Source organism: Anser brachyrhynchus (assembly GCF_964034855.1).
Source record: "Anser brachyrhynchus genome assembly, chromosome: 11".
NCBI classification, from domain to species: Eukaryota; Metazoa; Chordata; class Aves; order Anseriformes; family Anatidae; genus Anser; species Anser brachyrhynchus.
In genome coordinates, this window is record NC_137706.1 from 11,298,259 (window position 1) to 11,314,892 (window position 16,634).

The 16,634-nt window shown below is 52.7% G+C and overlaps 2 protein-coding genes across 5 annotated transcripts; one reads left to right on the forward strand and one right to left on the reverse strand.

Annotated features, from left to right (window-relative positions):
- Positions 1–32: 32 nt before the first annotated feature.
- Positions 33–7,585, forward strand: DUOXA2 (dual oxidase maturation factor 2). 3 transcript variants are annotated; one of them, XM_080607154.1, is made up of 8 exons: positions 33–54; positions 1,154–1,248; positions 2,598–2,894; positions 3,016–3,073; positions 4,944–5,078; positions 5,267–5,480; positions 5,771–5,985; positions 6,436–7,585. In XM_080607154.1, exons 3-8 carry the CDS (start codon positions 2,748–2,750, stop codon positions 6,633–6,635), a joined length of 969 nt encoding a protein of 322 aa, XP_080463280.1. In that variant the 5' UTR covers positions 33–54; positions 1,154–1,248; positions 2,598–2,747; the 3' UTR covers positions 6,636–7,585. The 3 variants fall into 3 exon arrangements, with proteins under 3 accessions (XP_080463280.1, XP_080463281.1, XP_080463282.1); XM_080607155.1 differs by having other exon boundaries at positions 2,731–2,894; XM_080607156.1 differs by lacking the exons at positions 33–54; positions 2,598–2,894.
- Positions 7,586–7,729: 144 nt separating this feature from the next.
- DUOXA1 (dual oxidase maturation factor 1) lies at positions 7,730–16,139 on the reverse strand. Of its 2 annotated transcripts, XM_080607152.1 has the most exons (7): positions 15,658–16,139; positions 15,040–15,194; positions 14,148–14,205; positions 13,415–13,549; positions 13,082–13,295; positions 11,106–11,320; positions 7,730–10,371 (listed from the first exon to the last, which is right to left on the reverse strand). In XM_080607152.1, exons 2-7 carry the CDS (start codon positions 15,184–15,186, stop codon positions 10,157–10,159), a joined length of 984 nt encoding a protein of 327 aa, XP_080463278.1. In that variant the 5' UTR covers positions 15,187–15,194; positions 15,658–16,139; the 3' UTR covers positions 7,730–10,156. The 2 variants fall into 2 exon arrangements, with proteins under 2 accessions (XP_080463278.1, XP_080463279.1); XM_080607153.1 differs by lacking the exons at positions 14,148–14,205; positions 15,040–15,194; positions 15,658–16,139 and adding an exon at positions 13,927–14,140.
- Positions 16,140–16,634: the final 495 nt, after the last annotated feature.

Below are 16,634 nucleotides of genomic sequence, written 5' to 3' on the forward strand. Positions count from 1 at the left end.
CCTATAAGAGCGCTGCGCGGGCCGGTACCACCCGAGCGCCGCCGCCGCCAGCAGGTAGGTGCCTGGGGAAGGGCCGCCGCCCCCCGCGCCGGCTCGCCCGCGCCCCGCTGCCCGCCGCCGGCGCCTCGCCGCGGGGCGCCCCGCTGCTGCCCCAGCCCTTGGCGAGCTCCGGGGAGCAGCCCCTGGTGCTCGCTACCCTGCCTAAGGGGTCCCGGATGGGTGAGGGTGGGGAGGAAAGGACGGGTCTCCATCCTGAACTAACGCGGAAGTTTTTCCTTACACTGATTTGACTTTTTTTTTTTTTTTCTTTAGGGGTGGGATAGTACAGGGGGTCCCCACACCCCTGAACTTCCAAGAGAATGCCCTTGGAAATTTTGATGGGAAATACCAATCTGCAGCCCCCAGCAACCCAATCTAGGGTTGCTGTTGCCTCTGCTGCGAGGTTTGGGCTGGAGTCCTCTGAAAGTTCCCTTCCAGCCTGACTCATTCTATGACAGAAAAACATGGTTGCTAGTCCAGAATATTTTAAACGAAATATATACTTTTATGTCCATTGCTACTAAATTATTGAACCTTTCCTTGAAGATGTCTGTAGACTTTGTCTCCATACATCGATAGAGGAGATGACAAGGGCTCTAGGGCACATACTTTTTTCTGCATGGAGGTTGCTTTCCAAGGTGCAACAACTTCAAGTTCTTCTGCCCTGAGCTGCGGGCCCCAGTTTTCCACTTCAAAGCTGTGAAAATGCCAAGGAACTGGTCTTCCATGCAGGAAATTCAAAGAAAGATTGGACAGGCAGCAACAGAAAGCACTGTTTCCCTAGGAGTTCCCCCCAGAACTGTTCTTATAAATTATATTGTAGACAAAGTATAAACATCCCTTGATATTGTTTGAAAGTTAAATTAGATTAAAAAAGGAAACATTTTCCATGTTACATTCCGTGTTTTCAATTCTTATATATCACTGGTTTTTTGATGACTGTTTTAAGCTGCAAAGAGTTGCATTTCAGTCAATGCAGACTTGGAAAGTGTCCCTTCCCAAGTGTTTCCATCTTTTGAAGTTTGGACAAAGATAAAATGAAAACAGTGAAATTAAAGAAAACAAGAGTTAACTAGTCGTAGTCTAAACTAGTTGTTTATTCTTTCTCTTACAGCCTCTCAGACTGTGGGCACGTTTGCTGATCTGGGAACCCTGGACTTCAGTTTGATATTGTAACATTGGGACTCAATTACAGCTCCTGCTCATCAGGTAATCCTAGTAGGAATGGTGATTGAAGGCTGTCCTGCTCCGTGCTTGGCTGTCCATGGAAATATGCCGGAATAATTACAACAAAACAATATGAAACAAGATTTATAGGTATACTTGATAGCTCTGTTATTCTGGAACAGAGAGTCTAGATAAGATGAGAGCTAGATCAGTTGTGAGCCAGACAATTTCCCTGTAAAACTCAATGTCTGTTAAACTGTTTGCTGTAATGATCTGGGTTTCCTGACAGAGATTTATTCTGAAACAAAATATTGCTTTATGGATTGAAAAGTGACTTCAGCTGCCCTGGTAAATCGTTTTAAGATACTTACAGTAATCACCACCCACTTCTAGGGATTTGAGACCTGCGCTTTTGTGGCTGAATTGCTTTGGTTTGGATCTTATCTAAAAATATGATTATTACTGTTTTCAGAAAATAAGAATAAAATCAACTCCTCCATGCAAGGATAGAATGAAATTATATTTGGCTGTGAGTCATGTTAGTTCTGGCATTCCTTGACTTTTGAAGACTTCCCAGGGTATTTACATGCAGAGATGCTATTAAATAAGCAAAATGAAAGGACTAAGAATGTAATCAGTTTTGGTAGAAAATATCTAGCCCAGAAATGTGTGAATTTCTGTAATTGTCGGAACTAAAGTGCTGGTGGGAGTTCAAAGCAATCTTTTGGAACTGCACACTTTGCCATTTGATTTTGTATAGCTCAGTCTCCTATAACCTAAAGACTTGCCCCTGATGCTTATGCGTGCCAGTGCTCCATTCTTGGACCCGCATCCCAGGTCCACAGGTTGCTTCTGTTCCTTTGGGGCCACTCTGGACCGAGCATAGAAAGAGATCATACTTTGCTACTCCTAAGACTGTACTTTGCAGTTCCTGGGGAAAAACCTCTCTGAGGAGAGGGGGTGGCAATGGAGGTAGTGGGCTTTGCTGTGCTTGGTGATGGTGCCCCTGGCTGGGATAATTTTGCTTTTGTGAAGTCAATGTTCTCAGTAGTTCATTGTCATTTTGGAGGAAGTCTGCATGTGCCAGCTTGGAGGAGCAGTGGTTGCTGTCTTGCAGACTTCCTCGAAGGGCACACCACAACGTGGAAAGCCCTGGCCACATCTGCTGGAGGGAAAAACCTGGCTCTGTCTGGGGAGGAGCTGCTCGGCAGGTTTCTGGGTCTGGGCTGTTCCTCAAGCTGCAGCAGGACAGCACCTTGCGGTCCGCCACGCAGCCACAAACCCCTCAGGCTGGCTAAGCCCTGACCTAGGCACTTCCTCTCCTCCCCTGAGGGCTTTGGGTGGCATGTTTCTCTTCTGGGGAGTATTTCATCGTGTCCATTTCCTTGCAGCGTCATTTCCTTGAGTTTTGAGGTGGACCTCCCGCAGCTGGTTATTCCAGAGCTGAGTTGGAGCTGGTGACCACAGGCTCAAGAAGCGAACGAGGCAGTCTGAGCCTCTGCCGTGACTGCCTCTCTCTCCCAGGCTCCTGGAGGTGCAGAATGACTCTCTTCGACGGCGTCTACCCCTTCTACCTGCAGCAGAGGAAGCACTTTGTGTTCGATGTCAGCACCATCATAGTGATTATTGTCTTCCTGACGTTCGCTTCCAGCTTTCTGCTCATCATCCCAGGCATCCGTGGACGGGCGGTGTGTGACCCTTCCTCCTGGGGATAAGCGTCCACTGCCCATGTTTTGGATGCTGGGGCAAGGCGGGAGGACAGCCAGGGGCTGTTCCTCCGTGCCTGACATCCCACCTCTCTCCATGCAGAGGCTGTACTGGATGCTCCGAGTTCTCCTCAGCCTGGTGGTGGGAGTGGTGATTGTTGGTAAGTGCTGCGCACCCCTTCGAGGGCGGGCACAGGGCAGGATTTGACCCTGGGGCAGGGTCTGTGTCTGGGGAGTATGAGCTGGTGATCACAGCCGTGGCTTGGCAGAGGCTGTTTGCCCTTCCCTTACTATGCAAAGCAGCCGTGCAGCTCCTCAGTTGGGCTCCCCCACCACTCGCACAGGGGCTGAGAGCTCTTAGAGGTGCCCGAGCTCACTTCTGAATTGGGAAGGCACTTTGCTTGCTCTAACTGCACCGAGGAGGTCAAAGAGCCCCATGTTCCTCCAGCTGCACAAGCCTTCCTGAGCCACCTGGTGCCACGGGAGCACAGATAAGTAGCTCGGGCTGCGGCCAGGCAAAACTGGAGGGTGAAAGTGATGTAGAGAGCAGGACAAACTAAAATGTAGTCAGGATGAAAGCAGGGGGTACAGACTTTCCAAGGAGCAAGGCAGGAGTACGCAAAGGAGAGGATTTGATTGAGCAGAAAACAGGAAATCTTCTGTAATAAATGGGACTGACAGCTGGAACCTGCAAAGTCCAGGCTGTGGGCATTTCAAATTTGGACAGGGCTACAGGGTGTATAAGCAGCAGTGAGGAGAGGGAAGGTGATGGGCGGGGAGAGCAACCAGTCCTGACCCTAAATCAAAGAAACCCTAGCTTTAAAGTACAGGACTGATAAGACTGCTTGGAGTGGGATGATGAAGCACAGCTGAAATGAGAAACGACTTGAGGATAAAAGTGGATAGAAGTGGATAGCCGAACTGTGACCAGCTGCTTGACTCTGCTACCTGACACATGGGTTATGGGGCCCAGTCTGGCATGTGGTGGTCGTCCACCTGGGGGTGTCTAAGTGCTGGGAGATGCCACCAGAGCTGCCAGGGAACACGGTGCCAGGTTGCAGCTGGAGGAGGGGAGGAGATCGTGGCTTGCTCCACAGCCTGAACCAGTTCAGCACTCACTCAGCTCTGGAGAGCCATACAGTGCTGTTCTCAGTACAAGGATGCAGCCAGGTGCTGCTTGGGTACACAAGAGGAATTAATTGTTGTAAAGCCAGCGTCAGGATTTCTGTCTTCAGTTGGGCACACTCAACCCTGCAGCTAGAAAATGTTCCTACAAAGCTGCAACCGGATCAGTGCTCTCACAAGTTGATTCAGCAGCTGAACTTATTTTCAGGCAGGTTTGAAAGGTCTTGTGCAGCCTGAGATTCAATCATAGTCTTTACATTCAGCTTTTATTATTGCTGGAAAATTAAGTCCACGGCAAAGTGAAAGTGTTTCAGAAAAACAAGCTTTTTTTCAAAATAAGTATACCAAAAATGGTTCAAGTTTTTCTTCTTTCCCCAACTGAAATGACAAGCAAAAGCTGCAATGGTGCTTGCCACCCCTCTCAACCACCTCTATTTGACAAAAATTCTAGTCAATTTTTGCTATTAGTGCTATATGCTGCTTCCTAGGGAGCTTAATAATGGCAATGAAACTCACCCCTGTTCCTGAGGCTGAGGAGTGGGCTCATTTCTGAGCCCTGTCCTTGGGGGCTGTGGTGCTTGCCATGGTGGGGAGCTTGCAGGGAAGTCCTGAAGAGAATGTCCAAGGAGGAATCAGGTCTTGGGGTTCGTTCCTGGGAATCTGAGCTCCCCCCCCTCCAGGACTGAGGGAGTGGATGCTCAGCAAGAGGAGGACAAGAGCTCTGCCAGGGCGTGGGAGCTGGTTGAGGCACGTCCTTACGGCTGAGTCATTTCTCCTGCCCTTCTTACACTCCCTTGCGGTGCCACAGAAGGAAGGCGGCAGCTTGAGCTCATCCCAGGCCCACCTGGAGCACAGCAAGGTCCGAGACCAACCCTTCTTTAACCGCCCTTCAATTGTTTCTGGCAGCTGTCCAGTTCACGGGGGACTGGGAGAGCGGATGGGTGACAGCGAACACCTCCTACAAGTCCTTCAGCAGTGCCATGGTGAAGGCGGACATCGGGCTGCACGTTGGCCTGGCAGGGGTGAACGTCACGCTGGTGGGTGAGTCTGATGTCCCTGCCTGTAGTTCTGGAGGCCATGGCCTTGGGAGGTCTCCAAGTGCTTTGTGGATGGCCTTGCTTTTACTGGAGGCTTCTGAGCCGATGTCATCACTGGGTTGCCTGTGCTCCTGGCTGGCAGTGCCCAGCCTGCTGGGACACAGCAAGACCTTAGTCTTCCTCCTCTGGCAGGAAACCCGGTGAATCAGGTCAATGAGACCATCAACTACAATGAGCACTTTGCCTGGAGCTTTGATGCAGACTACGACCACAGCTACAGCGAAGGCCTGGAGAAGGGGCTGCCCAGCCCCATCCTCTACGTGGCGGAGAAGTTCACCACAGAAAGCCCCTGCAACATGCACAGGCAGTACCGCATCTCCGGCCACTACGCGTCGGCCACTCTCTGGTGAGTCCTTCTCTGCAGGGGAGATGCAAGGACACGGGAAACAAAGAATCATAGAATGGCTCGAGTTGGAAGGGACCTTAAAGACCACCCAGTTCCAACCCCGCTGTCATGGGCAGTGACACCACCCACTAGATCAGGTTACCCAGGGCCTCATCCAGCCTGGCCTTGAACACCTCCAGGGATGGGGCATGATGACCACGAATCTCTGCTTCCACATGGAAATCCTCACGTAGAACTTCCTAGGCTATGGCACTTGCACATCTTATCCAGTGGTCTTTTCTTGTTTCCAGGGTGGCCTTTTGCACGTGGCTCATCTCCAACATGCTCTTCTCCATGCCTGTCCTAGTCTATGGAGGCTACATGGTCCTGATCACAGGGGCTTTCATGATCTTTTCATTGCTTTCCTTCTCCACTGTGAGGAACTCCCTGATATGCCCGATCCAATTTGGGACCGCATCCCTGCTCATAGACTATGGGGGATCTTTCTGGCTCACGCTAGTGATTGGTAAGTACAAGCTACAACAGGACTCACCGCAGAGTCTGTCTGGGTTTGCAAGAGTTCCAGATTTTTTTCCTCATAAATGGAGGCAAGAGAGCTTGGGGAGTGCAGCCCAGTGGAGGCTCACCCTGTGTCTTGGCACAGCAGCTCCCAGCAGAGATATGGAGAGGGCTGGCAAAACTGGGAGCACTGTCCCTGTCTTGAGGGTGGTGGAGGGGTTTTTAGTCCCTAAATTGCAGCAGTGCAAGGAATTGGGGACCATAAGCCTGCGATTTAAGACACATACTTGTTTTTTATGATGCTCAGCACAGAAGCTGAAGTGACCTCATAAAGTAGTATGCCATCTTTCATAGGAGAAGGTATTGTCCCTCAACAGGGGGCCATCAGAGTAGGATAAGGGGAGGGAAATGTGCTGGTGTTTACAGGATTGCTCTCAGAGAGCACATTGTCTTCCAGGCTTGCTCTGTTTTGTGGCTGGGATCACTATTGTCGCACTGCACTACTTCAACTCAGACCTACTGAAAACTTTCTTTGACCTCCATGAGGTCAGAACAGAGGACTGCCAAGAGATGACTGAAGTGTACATCAACCCTCAGTTCATGAGCAACGCACGATCTCCTCCTCAGCCCGCCAGAATTAGCCCCGGTGGCATGTAGAAGAAAGCTTTTCCCATTCCTTCCCTGAAGGCAGGCCCAAGAGGGCAGAGCTCAAACCCTTCTTGGTGTCTCCCAACACCCATCTCCCTGTCCATCTGCCTTTAAAAAGTGCATGAGTCCATGATGGGATGGGGACTTGCTCAGAAGTACCTTTGCAGATTCTCTTTCCCTGATTGTCCTCTCTGGGAAAAGGGCAGGCTTTGCAACGAGCCAGCAGGCTGCGATCTGAGTAGCTCAGATCCCCAGCAAGTTGAGCCATATGCTCACCTGGGAATCTGTCCCAAGGAGGAGTGCCCATTCCTGCTACAGCTTGGTGCAGGGAGTCTGTGGTGGCCAGTTCCCATACCAGAAACTGAGTTTTCTGGAGAGATTTCTCATGGGGAGCACCTGTGACTCCAAAAACCAGTGATCAAACCTGTTCAGTTTTTCTTTACCAAGCACTGATGTAGACTGCGTAGAACTTTAAATGTACCTAGGAAGGCCAGGCACAGACCCAGACTCCCCCAGGCTGGATGCTGCATGAGCTAGAATAAAAAAGCTGCTCCAAAAATAAAGACTGAGTAAACATACCGTGGAGCTTGCCAGGGGGAATGTGGTGATGTGATTGTTTTCACTTTTAAACTTGGGCTTTATTAGATAAGAACTGTAGCCTAACATGGGCCAAAAAGATGCCAGAGGGGAAGGAAGAATGAAATTACACCCGTCCAGCTGGAGCACACTTGTACTGGCTGGGCTTACCACGAAATGCAACCCTGAGTCAGACTCAGCCTGCTTGTAGCCGAGGTCAGAAATGAAGTGCACCAAGCTGCACAATTACAAATAAAAGATGGGCTCTGGAACCAAATCCATCAGCCTCACAAGGTGTCCACTGGCATGTGCAAGGTGATAGTCATATCTGGATGATGCCTGAAGAGCTTTAGTCCAGTTAATTGTAAAGGAGACAATTTCAGTATTTTGACTCTTTTCTTCCTGAGAAAAGACTCTTGCTGTTAAGTTAGACTACTTATTCCTTTGACGAGATGGTTATGTTGCTTTAGCATGATTTGTTACTGGCAAGAATTACTATTTTTAATAATTTTTTATTTAAAAGTACTTCTTGGAAACATGTTGGGTATTTTCTGGGGCTGTTTTCTTCTGTGGGGGCTGTGGGCCTTGTCTGCAGGCAAATGCTTGTGAGCTCCCAGCGGTGGCATCCTTTCCATGGGGGTTGCCCTGGCAGAGGCACCCCCAGGAAGGATGAGACTCACAGGCTTTACATTACACTTACATTACAAGATGTAAAGTGATTGCCAACAAAGCCCTGGTTCTCAGCCCAGGCTGCTTCTGGCCCCATGCTGCCCAGATTGGGTCTGATGGCTGGACAGAACCTGGCATCTCACCAGACAGCCAGTGCAACAGACAGAGCAAACACCATTAAGCAACTTGGAGAGCACAGCTTCTGGGGCCCTGTAAGGACCACGGTCCCCGTGCCTGGAGGTAATCAGTGCCCCAGGACACGCAGCCATCGTGCCACCTAGCAAGCACCAGAGCTGCCTGCTACCTTGCCCCCAGGATGGGCTGCAAGGGGGAACACACTTGAATTTCAATTTGATAAATAAAAGTCTTTTGTTACACCTTGCATCTTTAGGCTGAAGCATCTCCTAGTAGACACCTTTGGGAATGTCCTGGCTGAGGTCTCCAGGACCAAGGGAGTTCAGCTCCAGCCTCTTTGTAAACGCCTCTTGGGTCTTCGAGGTCCTTGTTGAAGGGTCTTCCATCTGGAGTGGGGTGGGATGAGTTGTCATGCCTAAACACCCCTCTTTCCCCCCCCCCAGGGCCTGCCCCACGGTGGTCTGTCTGCAAACCTGTGCTGGGCTGGGGATTGCTCCCATCAAGACCTCCTCATGTCCAGGATCACTCCAGCCCTCCCATATCCCACCTGCCTGATGTTGCTCTGATACTCTGCTTCCCAAGTGTCAGCTTGCCCCTGTAGCCCTGAACTGACTAGCCATGGTCAGATGTCCCATACTGAACCACAAAAAGGCTCTGCCTGTGACTTCTTCCCTATCCTATGACGGCCATGTCAAAGGAACAGCGTCCCCAGCCCTCCAGCCCTCAGAGGGACTACTTTATTGACAGAAAAGAGAAAGACTGAGTCCAACTTATTTTACTAAGACAGAGGGAACAGCAAGTGAATACAATACAGGGAAAAAAAAAAAAAGCGTTGCATAGAGTTGAAGGAATGCAAGCCTGAAGCGCATTCCCTCCCCAGCCTCCCTGCACGGCCAAGGTACCTGCTTGCTGCTGGTAGCTGGGAGTGGGTGGCCACATCCACCCTGGATTTGCAGGATTCCAGCTTTGCATGCCCCATGACAAGTTCATTTCCACAGCTAAGTAGGGCGAAACTAGCCTCCCAGACGCTCACCTCTTGCACGTTGCTTACAGCCACTCTGCGGGGCACTGTAGCACCTCCATTCCCATCTCATCCTCTCCCTCCCTCCCACTGGAATGTTTTGTCTTCCTGTCAGAGGGCTGCAAGAGTGCTGGTAACTCACTTTCTGTGACCATCGATGATGTTCCAGCCTTTGACACCAAATGTGAGTGAAACTGCATCCAGAGCTTTGTACAGAGCCAGGGAGGGGAGCAGGGCGAGGAGATGGCCCTGGGCCCCCTCCTGGCTCTTTGTAGGGCAGGGCAGGTGGTTTGATGCTCCTTTGGGATCCAGCCTCCTAGGCTGCTCACAGGCTCGTGGTATGGGGTGTTTATAAGCAGTGTAAGAAGCAGGAGCCTACCAACCAACTCTGACTGCTCTGCTTCCAGCCCAGCAGGTCTCTGACCCACTGCCCATGAGCCTCAGCAGTGGGGTGCTTGGATGTGTCTGAAATCCAGGATGCCTCCAGAAATTGGTGCCTCCAGCATTCAGGACGCCATCAGGGTTTGGGACATCCAACGTGGCACTAAATCATGGGCCTCCTTGACAACCCATCCTTCACTCCAGACCACGAGGTGATGGATACAGGGCACCCTGGTGACCACGGCTCTGCTCCGTCTTACTGCCTGACGACGGGCAGAGTGGGCCTCTTGGAGGCCTTTGGGGTAATAATGCTATCGGGGGCACGCTGCTCCTCCTTTCGTTCATATTCGTGCTTCTGCAATTATTTGGTTTATCTCTAGTTTCTTCTGGTTTAATTTCCATATCGTAGGGAGCGCTCCCAGGTGTTGTTGCGGATGGATGGGCTAAAGGGAAGGGCAGTAGCCCAGTGTCTGTAACTGGGCAGCCAGGGACAGGACAAGGATTCACCTCACCCTAAAATCTCTTCCAGCTGCTGGTGAGTTCAACAATTGAAAAAAATTAAATGGGGGGGGGGGGGGTGAGGGAGGGGGATACAATTGCTGTTTTTGAGGAATCTTTCCAGATTTTGATATTCTTTTCAGTCAGCTCTTGATGTGTCTCTTTTCACCTGGGCTCCTGGGGGTTTGGACCTGAACACGTATTCGGGGGGGACAGTGTCCTCCTTCTCCTGCCCCCCCACAACTGTGCCTTACAGCTGGGTGGTCGTCACCTCGCAAAGCTCATTTAGGGGGACCATCAGCACATCCTGCTCAGAGGAGCTGGACTCGTCTGGCAGGTGGGGCTTGTCCCACCCTTCTGCTTTTTCTCCCTTTCCCTCATCCAGGTTAAAGACAAGCTTCAGCTTCTGTGGCCGCACGGAGTTGAGGATGATCACGCCCAGCCCCAGCAGCAGGCACAGCAGCCCTGAAACACACAGTGTGAAGACAAGCGTTGGACCCTGTGCTTCCTCCTAACATGTCCCATCCCATCCAGACCCAGACCTGGGGATGGAGGCCAGACCTGGGAGGTCAAGGGAAGGGTAATTTCCCTTCTCACCTTCCTACTGCACCTCCACATCTGGACACTGCTGTCAGTTTGGGCTCTCCAGTACAAGAAACTAGCCAGTAAACTGGGGCAGAAGGCCAAGACAGATGGGGCTGGAGTCCACCATGTATGGGGAATGTCTGGAGGAGCTGGGCTTGTTTAGCCAGGTAAAGAGGAGTCTTCAGGGGAACCTCTGCTGAACAAAAGCCAGTCCCTTCTCAGAGGTGCACAGGTGCAACAGGGGAAATTCCACCTTGATATACAGAAAAAAATTGCTCTCCATGAGTGGAACAGCCGTGGGACAGGTTCTGAAAGGCGGAGGGGGTCTCTGACCATGGGGATATCCACCACCAGACCGAACAAGGCCCTGGACAACCTGATGTGGCTTTGTGGTTAACCCTGCTCTGGGCAAGGGCTGTGTGAGAGATATCCAAGGGACCTTCCAGGCCAGGTCTTTCCCCAGCTTAGTGATTCAGGACTTTCATAGCACTTCCCAGCACACACCTCCGCACAGGTAACTGGGGTCACTCAGATGCGTGTGGACAAAGTACTTTGGGGGCATCATTGGTGCAGAGATGGGCAACAAAAGCCCCAGCAGCAAGGTGAGCACTCACCTGTTGCTAATGTCAGCCAAAAGGATCCACCGTAGTCTGTTTTCAGGGAGGCTGGTCCGAACTGGATGGGACACTTCGGGGTGTTCCTCGCAGTGACAAAGAAGAGCAGTGAGAAGAGCATCAGTGCGGCAGTGAGCAGGAGCATGTAGCCACCATAAAGGAGGATGGGCATGGAGAAGAGCAAGATGGAAATGAGCCAGGTGCATAAGGCCATCCTGTGAAAGGACCACAAAACTGAGCTGCACGCATCACACTTGGGCATGAAAATTCCTGCGGTGGTAGAGGGGCCTCTCCGCACCCAGGGGCATTCAGCACTAAACTGCACAAGGCCCCGAGCACCCTGATCTGGCTTTGACACCAGCCCTGCTCTGAAGCGGGGACTCATCTGCAAACCTCCAAAGGTCCCCTCCAAATTAAGCCTTTCTCTGACCCTGTAGTCCTCCACGACTGGCCAACTCCAGGTGGTTCCCACCTATTCAAAGGGAGAATGGCAGAAAGGGAGACCTTTGTAGGAAAAACCAAACAAGAAGCCCTGCCTGCCTCTGATTCAGCATCTGGAGTGAACCCAGCTCCCAGCCCTGCCCTGTGCGTGCTGTTTGCGTTTATCTCACGGGTAGGTGAGAAGTTACTCTGATTCCAAGAACAATAAAGAAGAATACTTTTACATCAACTTCCTTGCCTTGAAATAACTCCCTTCTCAATAGCAGAGAGGTTTAGGCATGGCCAGTTACTTTTGAGAATGAAGAGGGGGACGTGAGCTGGGGCTGGGTGCTGGCACCCTTGCAAGGATTACAAGGCCCTTGTCCCTGCAGCCTTTCTCGTGATCTCTGAGACACATGGGGATGCTCCGAGACCCTGCAGTCACAGCGCACACAAAGGATCCCTGTTTTATGCCACAAACAGCTCCTGAGCACCCTCTCGATGTTCCCTCCTGCTACCCTCTAGCATATCTCACGCCTGCTCCAGCTTGCTGGAGGGACCCCCACAGCGGTCTCAGCAGGGCTCTGCGTCTTCAGCCAGGTGCCCTGGGAGAGGACCTTGCGCCAGAAGCCTCATGAAGTGCACCGGGTCTGGCGGGGATGGAGTTAACTTTCCCTGCAGCAGCCCATACAGTGCTGTGCCTGCACTTGTAGCTAGAACAGCACTGGTATCACACCAGTGTTGTGTCTGCTGCTGAGCAGTGCTGGCACAGCACTGGGACTCCCTCCAAAGCCCCCCAAAGCCAGTAGGTAGGCAGTGGGCAAGAGGTGGGGAGGGGACATCACCAAGGCAGCTGACCTAAACTGGCCAAAGGGATATTCCATACTGCATGGTGTCACACCCAGCAATTAAACGTGGGGAAGGGGAAGGGGGGGAGGGTCTCGTTATGAAGACATCTGTCCTCCCAGACAGCTGCTATGCATATTGAGGTCCTGCTTCCCAGGACATGGCAGAATATCAATCAATGATGGGAAGTAGAGAATTTTTTTTCCTCTCCTTGTGCTTCAGCACAGCCTTTGCTTGTTGTTGTTGTTGTTGTTGTTTTTTCTTTTCTTTTTTTCCTCTTCCATTTCCCTTTAATTAAATTATCTTTATCTCAACCCTTGAGCCTTTTTTTTTTTTTTCCATTCCAACATACTTTCTTCTCGCCCTCTTCTGAGGAGGGGAGGTGATGGAACGGTTGTGGTGGAGTTCATCAGGCCAGGAAGGAAAAAACACTACATGAAGCTTCCTGTGCTTTCCTTTAGATAATGCAGAATATTTTCACCATCTTGCTGCATTAGGGTGCAGGAGTTAGAAAAGGACTACAGGGGAGATGGCCAATCATGGGCATGAGCATCTCTAATTCTTCAGAAGGGAGGGTCCCTGAGACCAGCCAAGGCTTTGTTGTGGACTTCCAAGGAAGAGAGCAGCTCCACCAAGCATTCTTGGCTCTACTCGGTTCTTCCTACTTCCTGACTAAGCAGAGATGGCACTGACCTCCTGCTCCACCTTACCACAGCGTGATGGACGCGTAGTGGCCGGAGATGCGGTACTGCCTGTGCATGTTGCAGGGGCTTTCTGTGGTGAACTTCTCCACCACGTAGAGGATGGGGCTGGGCAGCCCCTTCTCCAGGCCCTTGCTGTAGCTGTGGTCATAGTCCGCATCGAAGCTCCAGGCAAAGTGCTCGTTGTAGTTGATGGTCTCATTGACCTGATTCACCGGGTTTCCTGCCAGAGGAGGAAGCCTAAGGTCTTCTCTCAGCCTTGGAGACAGCTCCAAGATTTCCCGGTATGTGCAGGGTAGCCAAGCTTGTGCCCAATCCCTTCCGTTTGCGACACGCACTCACCCACCAGCGTGACGTTCACCCCCGCCAGGCCGATGTGCAGCCCGATGTCCGCCTTCACCATGGCACTGCTGAAGGACTTGTAGGAGGTGTTTGCTGTCACCCAGCCGCTCTCCCAGTCCCTGGTGAACTGTATGGCTGTAAAGACAGGTTAGCCACGGCCTGGTGGCCAGCCATCTAGTGATAATGTCCGTGGGAGTACCTGCTGTGACTGCCATCATGGCCTGAACACCATCCCAAGGGTGAAGCCTAGGTTGTAAGCCTGGCTTGTGAGCAGAAGGTACACGTGCTTGCGTGTCATCTCCCCAACACCTACCCATGAGCTCAGGAGCCCCATTTGGGATGGTTTCTCCCAGCTCAGCCCCCCAGACCTACTGGCAATGGGGCTGGTTTGTGGGCACCCTTCAGGCTTTGGTCCCCATCTAAATACCTGCCAGTTTGTTTGGGTCCCCTGGCAGATGGCAGCAGGCTTTCGTTGTCTGTGCTAGAGATGCTCTGTGCATCTGACCACCAACCTTTAGAGAGGAGATGGCTCCCACGACTTGCTGATTGCCCTGAGGGAGCCAGGTCCTGGGCACAGAAATGGGTTGGTCTTCCCTGTGAGCTCATCCTGCAGGCTGGGCTTGGCTGCTCCATTCATTTCATCCCCCCACACCTTGCTCCTCCATGCCACACATCTTGGACATTCTTGCTCTTCCCCACCTGGCTCTGAGTGCCCCTGGACCCCCGTACTCACTGAGGACCACCGCTCCGATGAAGAGTCCCATCATCACCCGCAGGAGCCAGAAGAGTCGCTGCAAGTGGGAAGCAGAGGTCTCAGATTTTGTGACTTGGCCCTCAGCTCCAAGCACGTCCCACCAGAAATGGGTCCATCCTTAGCCTGAGGAGCGACCCCACAGGCTCTGTGGGTGGGTAGGAGAGGAGAAGGACCCATGGCTTGGGCTTCCCTTCCATGGCATGGGGACAGCTGGGGGAAGAAGGCAGAAGGGACGTCGAGGCAGGGCAAGAAGGTCAAAACAGCCCATTTGGGAAAACTGTGCCTTTCCCTTTCTGAGAAAGATGGAGCCACTCCCTTTAATAGTCCTGAGTAGAAGTTTCCACACTTATCCAAACCTCATGTGTTTTTATGTGCTGGCAGCTGGCCACAGCCGGAGACAAAAGCAGTGGGGCAGTGGGTTTGCTGGGTGGGAAACACCTTTCTGCAGGCTTGTGATGTGCGAGCGGTGGGGTCAGGGCAAGGTGGGTTTGCCACACATCCCCCTGGGCTTGTCTGACAGTGCTGAGGCATGCACAGTGCACACCGCCTGTTTTTTTGGGGATTCAGGAAGGTGGAGCAAGCTCTTTGTGCCTCACCCAGTGAAATCATTCAGGCTAAATCTAACTGAGAACTTGCCAAGCTCAGATCTGGGCTGTCTGTAAATTTGGGGTGGTGGAGTCTGGCTCCTCCGGCATGGGAGCTGGGCTGGAGCTCGTCCTCAGGGCTCGCTGGAGATCCCATAGCCCTGGCCATCGGCAGGCCCCTGCCCCAGGGGCGTGTTTGCTCCCAGGTCTGCTGTAGAGGCAGGGAAGGGGGCGGCACATGGGGTGCACCCAGAATGGGGCTGAGCCCTCCCAGCCCCTCCACTTACCCCCTTTCCTCGGATGCCCGGAAGGATGATGATGGAAGTGGCCAGCGCAGAGAGGAAGACGGAGGCGATGACGGCCGAGGTGGTGTTGAAGGGGAAGCAAGCATTGGTGCCAGGGTAGAAGGGGAAGGAGCCATTCCACAGAGTCATCCTGCTGCCTGGGGGGTTGGAAATTGGCACCTGGATCCCCCACTATGAACATCACCACCTCGCATCTGGGAGTGCATTCAGGCACCCCCCATGGGACCCAGCCTGGGCTCCCACCCTGCCTTGGGCTGGCTTCTCATCAGAAAATCCAGCTTCTGCTTGTGGGTGCAGGGGGCACTCGGTGCATCGGGGCTGCCCCTCTCCAACCCCCAGATGGAGGCAACCCCAAGGGAACAGGACTAATGAAGAGGCAACGGAGAAGCTGCCCTGTGTCACTACTTCCAACCCTGCATCCTCAGAGCTGGCTGGCAGCAGCACCGTGCCACAGCAAGCAGAGAACTTGGAAAACAAGCATGCTGTCATGGTTTTGGCCAAGGCATTTGGCCAAGACACTGCTGGACACCCCTGGGCAGTGGGGACCATCTGAGCAGCACCTGCAGAAGCACCCACGCCCCTTCCCCGTGCTGAGCCTACCTCTGCCGCGGCGATGCCGGAGCGCCCGCCGATCCCCAGGGCCGGCTGCTGCTCAGAGGTGCTGCCTCCCCGCCTGCCCACGCCGCCTCCCGGGACTGTGGGCAAGAAGCCAGCCTGGCGTGTTTCTCCCAGCAGTTTTCTTGTGCTTCCAACCCCCTTGGCGGAGGGAGGTTAAAACCACGTCTTGTTTTTTACCAAGTTCATGCCCAGCAGGAAATGAGGCATTCCTGGTCAGACTTTGCCATGTCCCCTCAAGTCCCAGACTGTTGCTACTCAATCTGAACACTGAATCCCTCCCTGGGGGTTGTTTAAAAAGAAAAAAAAAAAAAAAAAGAACAAAGGGGTGGCAAAGGTGACGTGGCTGGGAAACATGTGCAGAACTGTGCTGCGGGCGCATCTGCTGGCGCAGGCAATGCCTGGATGTGGAGTCAGCTCCAGATCCAGAAGCATCTGCAAAGCAAGGGAGATGTGGGCTTCAGAGCAAATGGGGCAGGTGCTGGGGGGCGATCGCTGGAGTTTTTGGCTTTGGGCCTCTTGGAGAGGTGTGGGAGTGGGATAACCAAGGAGCTGCCCGGTCCAGCTGTTGGAATCCCGCTTCCCAGAGACAGGATTTCCCTGAATTTCCACTTAGCACACAACCCTTTTCCCCCATGGGGTGGGAGCTGATGGTTCACGCACAGCACAGCTGTGCTTCTCCCTGGAGAAGAACCCTGCGAGATGGAGCTGCCGTCCTTCCCCAGTGACCCCCGTCCTCAGCGGCGATGGGAGCGTGGTGGATGGGAGCGTGGTGCGGCAGTGGCGGGGGGATGCTGCATGCACGCCTCTGGGCTGCTGGTGGGGTCATGGGAGTACAGCTGGCTTTGCCTTTCCCCAGCACTCTGCATCCACAGAGAGGTCTTATGGGAAGACTGAGGCCACGATGACAGCTCAAGCTTTTTTTTTTTTTTTTTTTCCCCCCTCTCCTTTCAATGCTCTGG

Bases quoted from the DNA above. Each gene is read 5' to 3' on its own strand.
- DUOXA2 (XM_080607154.1), top strand. From the start codon at position 2,748: ATGACTCTCTTCGACGGCGTCTACCCCTTCTACCTGCAGCAGAGGAAG. The intron at 2,895-3,015 runs GTGTGTGACCCT...CTCTCCATGCAG, and splicing joins CAGGCATCCGTGGACGGGCG to AGGCTGTACTGGATGCTCCG. The intron at 5,986-6,435 runs GTAAGTACAAGC...ATTGTCTTCCAG, and splicing joins CTGGCTCACGCTAGTGATTG to GCTTGCTCTGTTTTGTGGCT.
- DUOXA1 (XM_080607152.1), bottom strand. From the start codon at position 15,186: ATGACTCTGTGGAATGGCTCCTTCCCCTTCTACCCTGGCACCAATGCT. The intron at 13,550-14,147 runs GTGAGTACGGGG...CTGTCTTTACAG, and splicing joins CATCGGAGCGGTGGTCCTCA to CCATACAGTTCACCAGGGAC. The intron at 11,321-13,081 runs GTAAGGTGGAGC...GTCCTTTCACAG, and splicing joins TACGCGTCCATCACGCTGTG to GATGGCCTTATGCACCTGGC.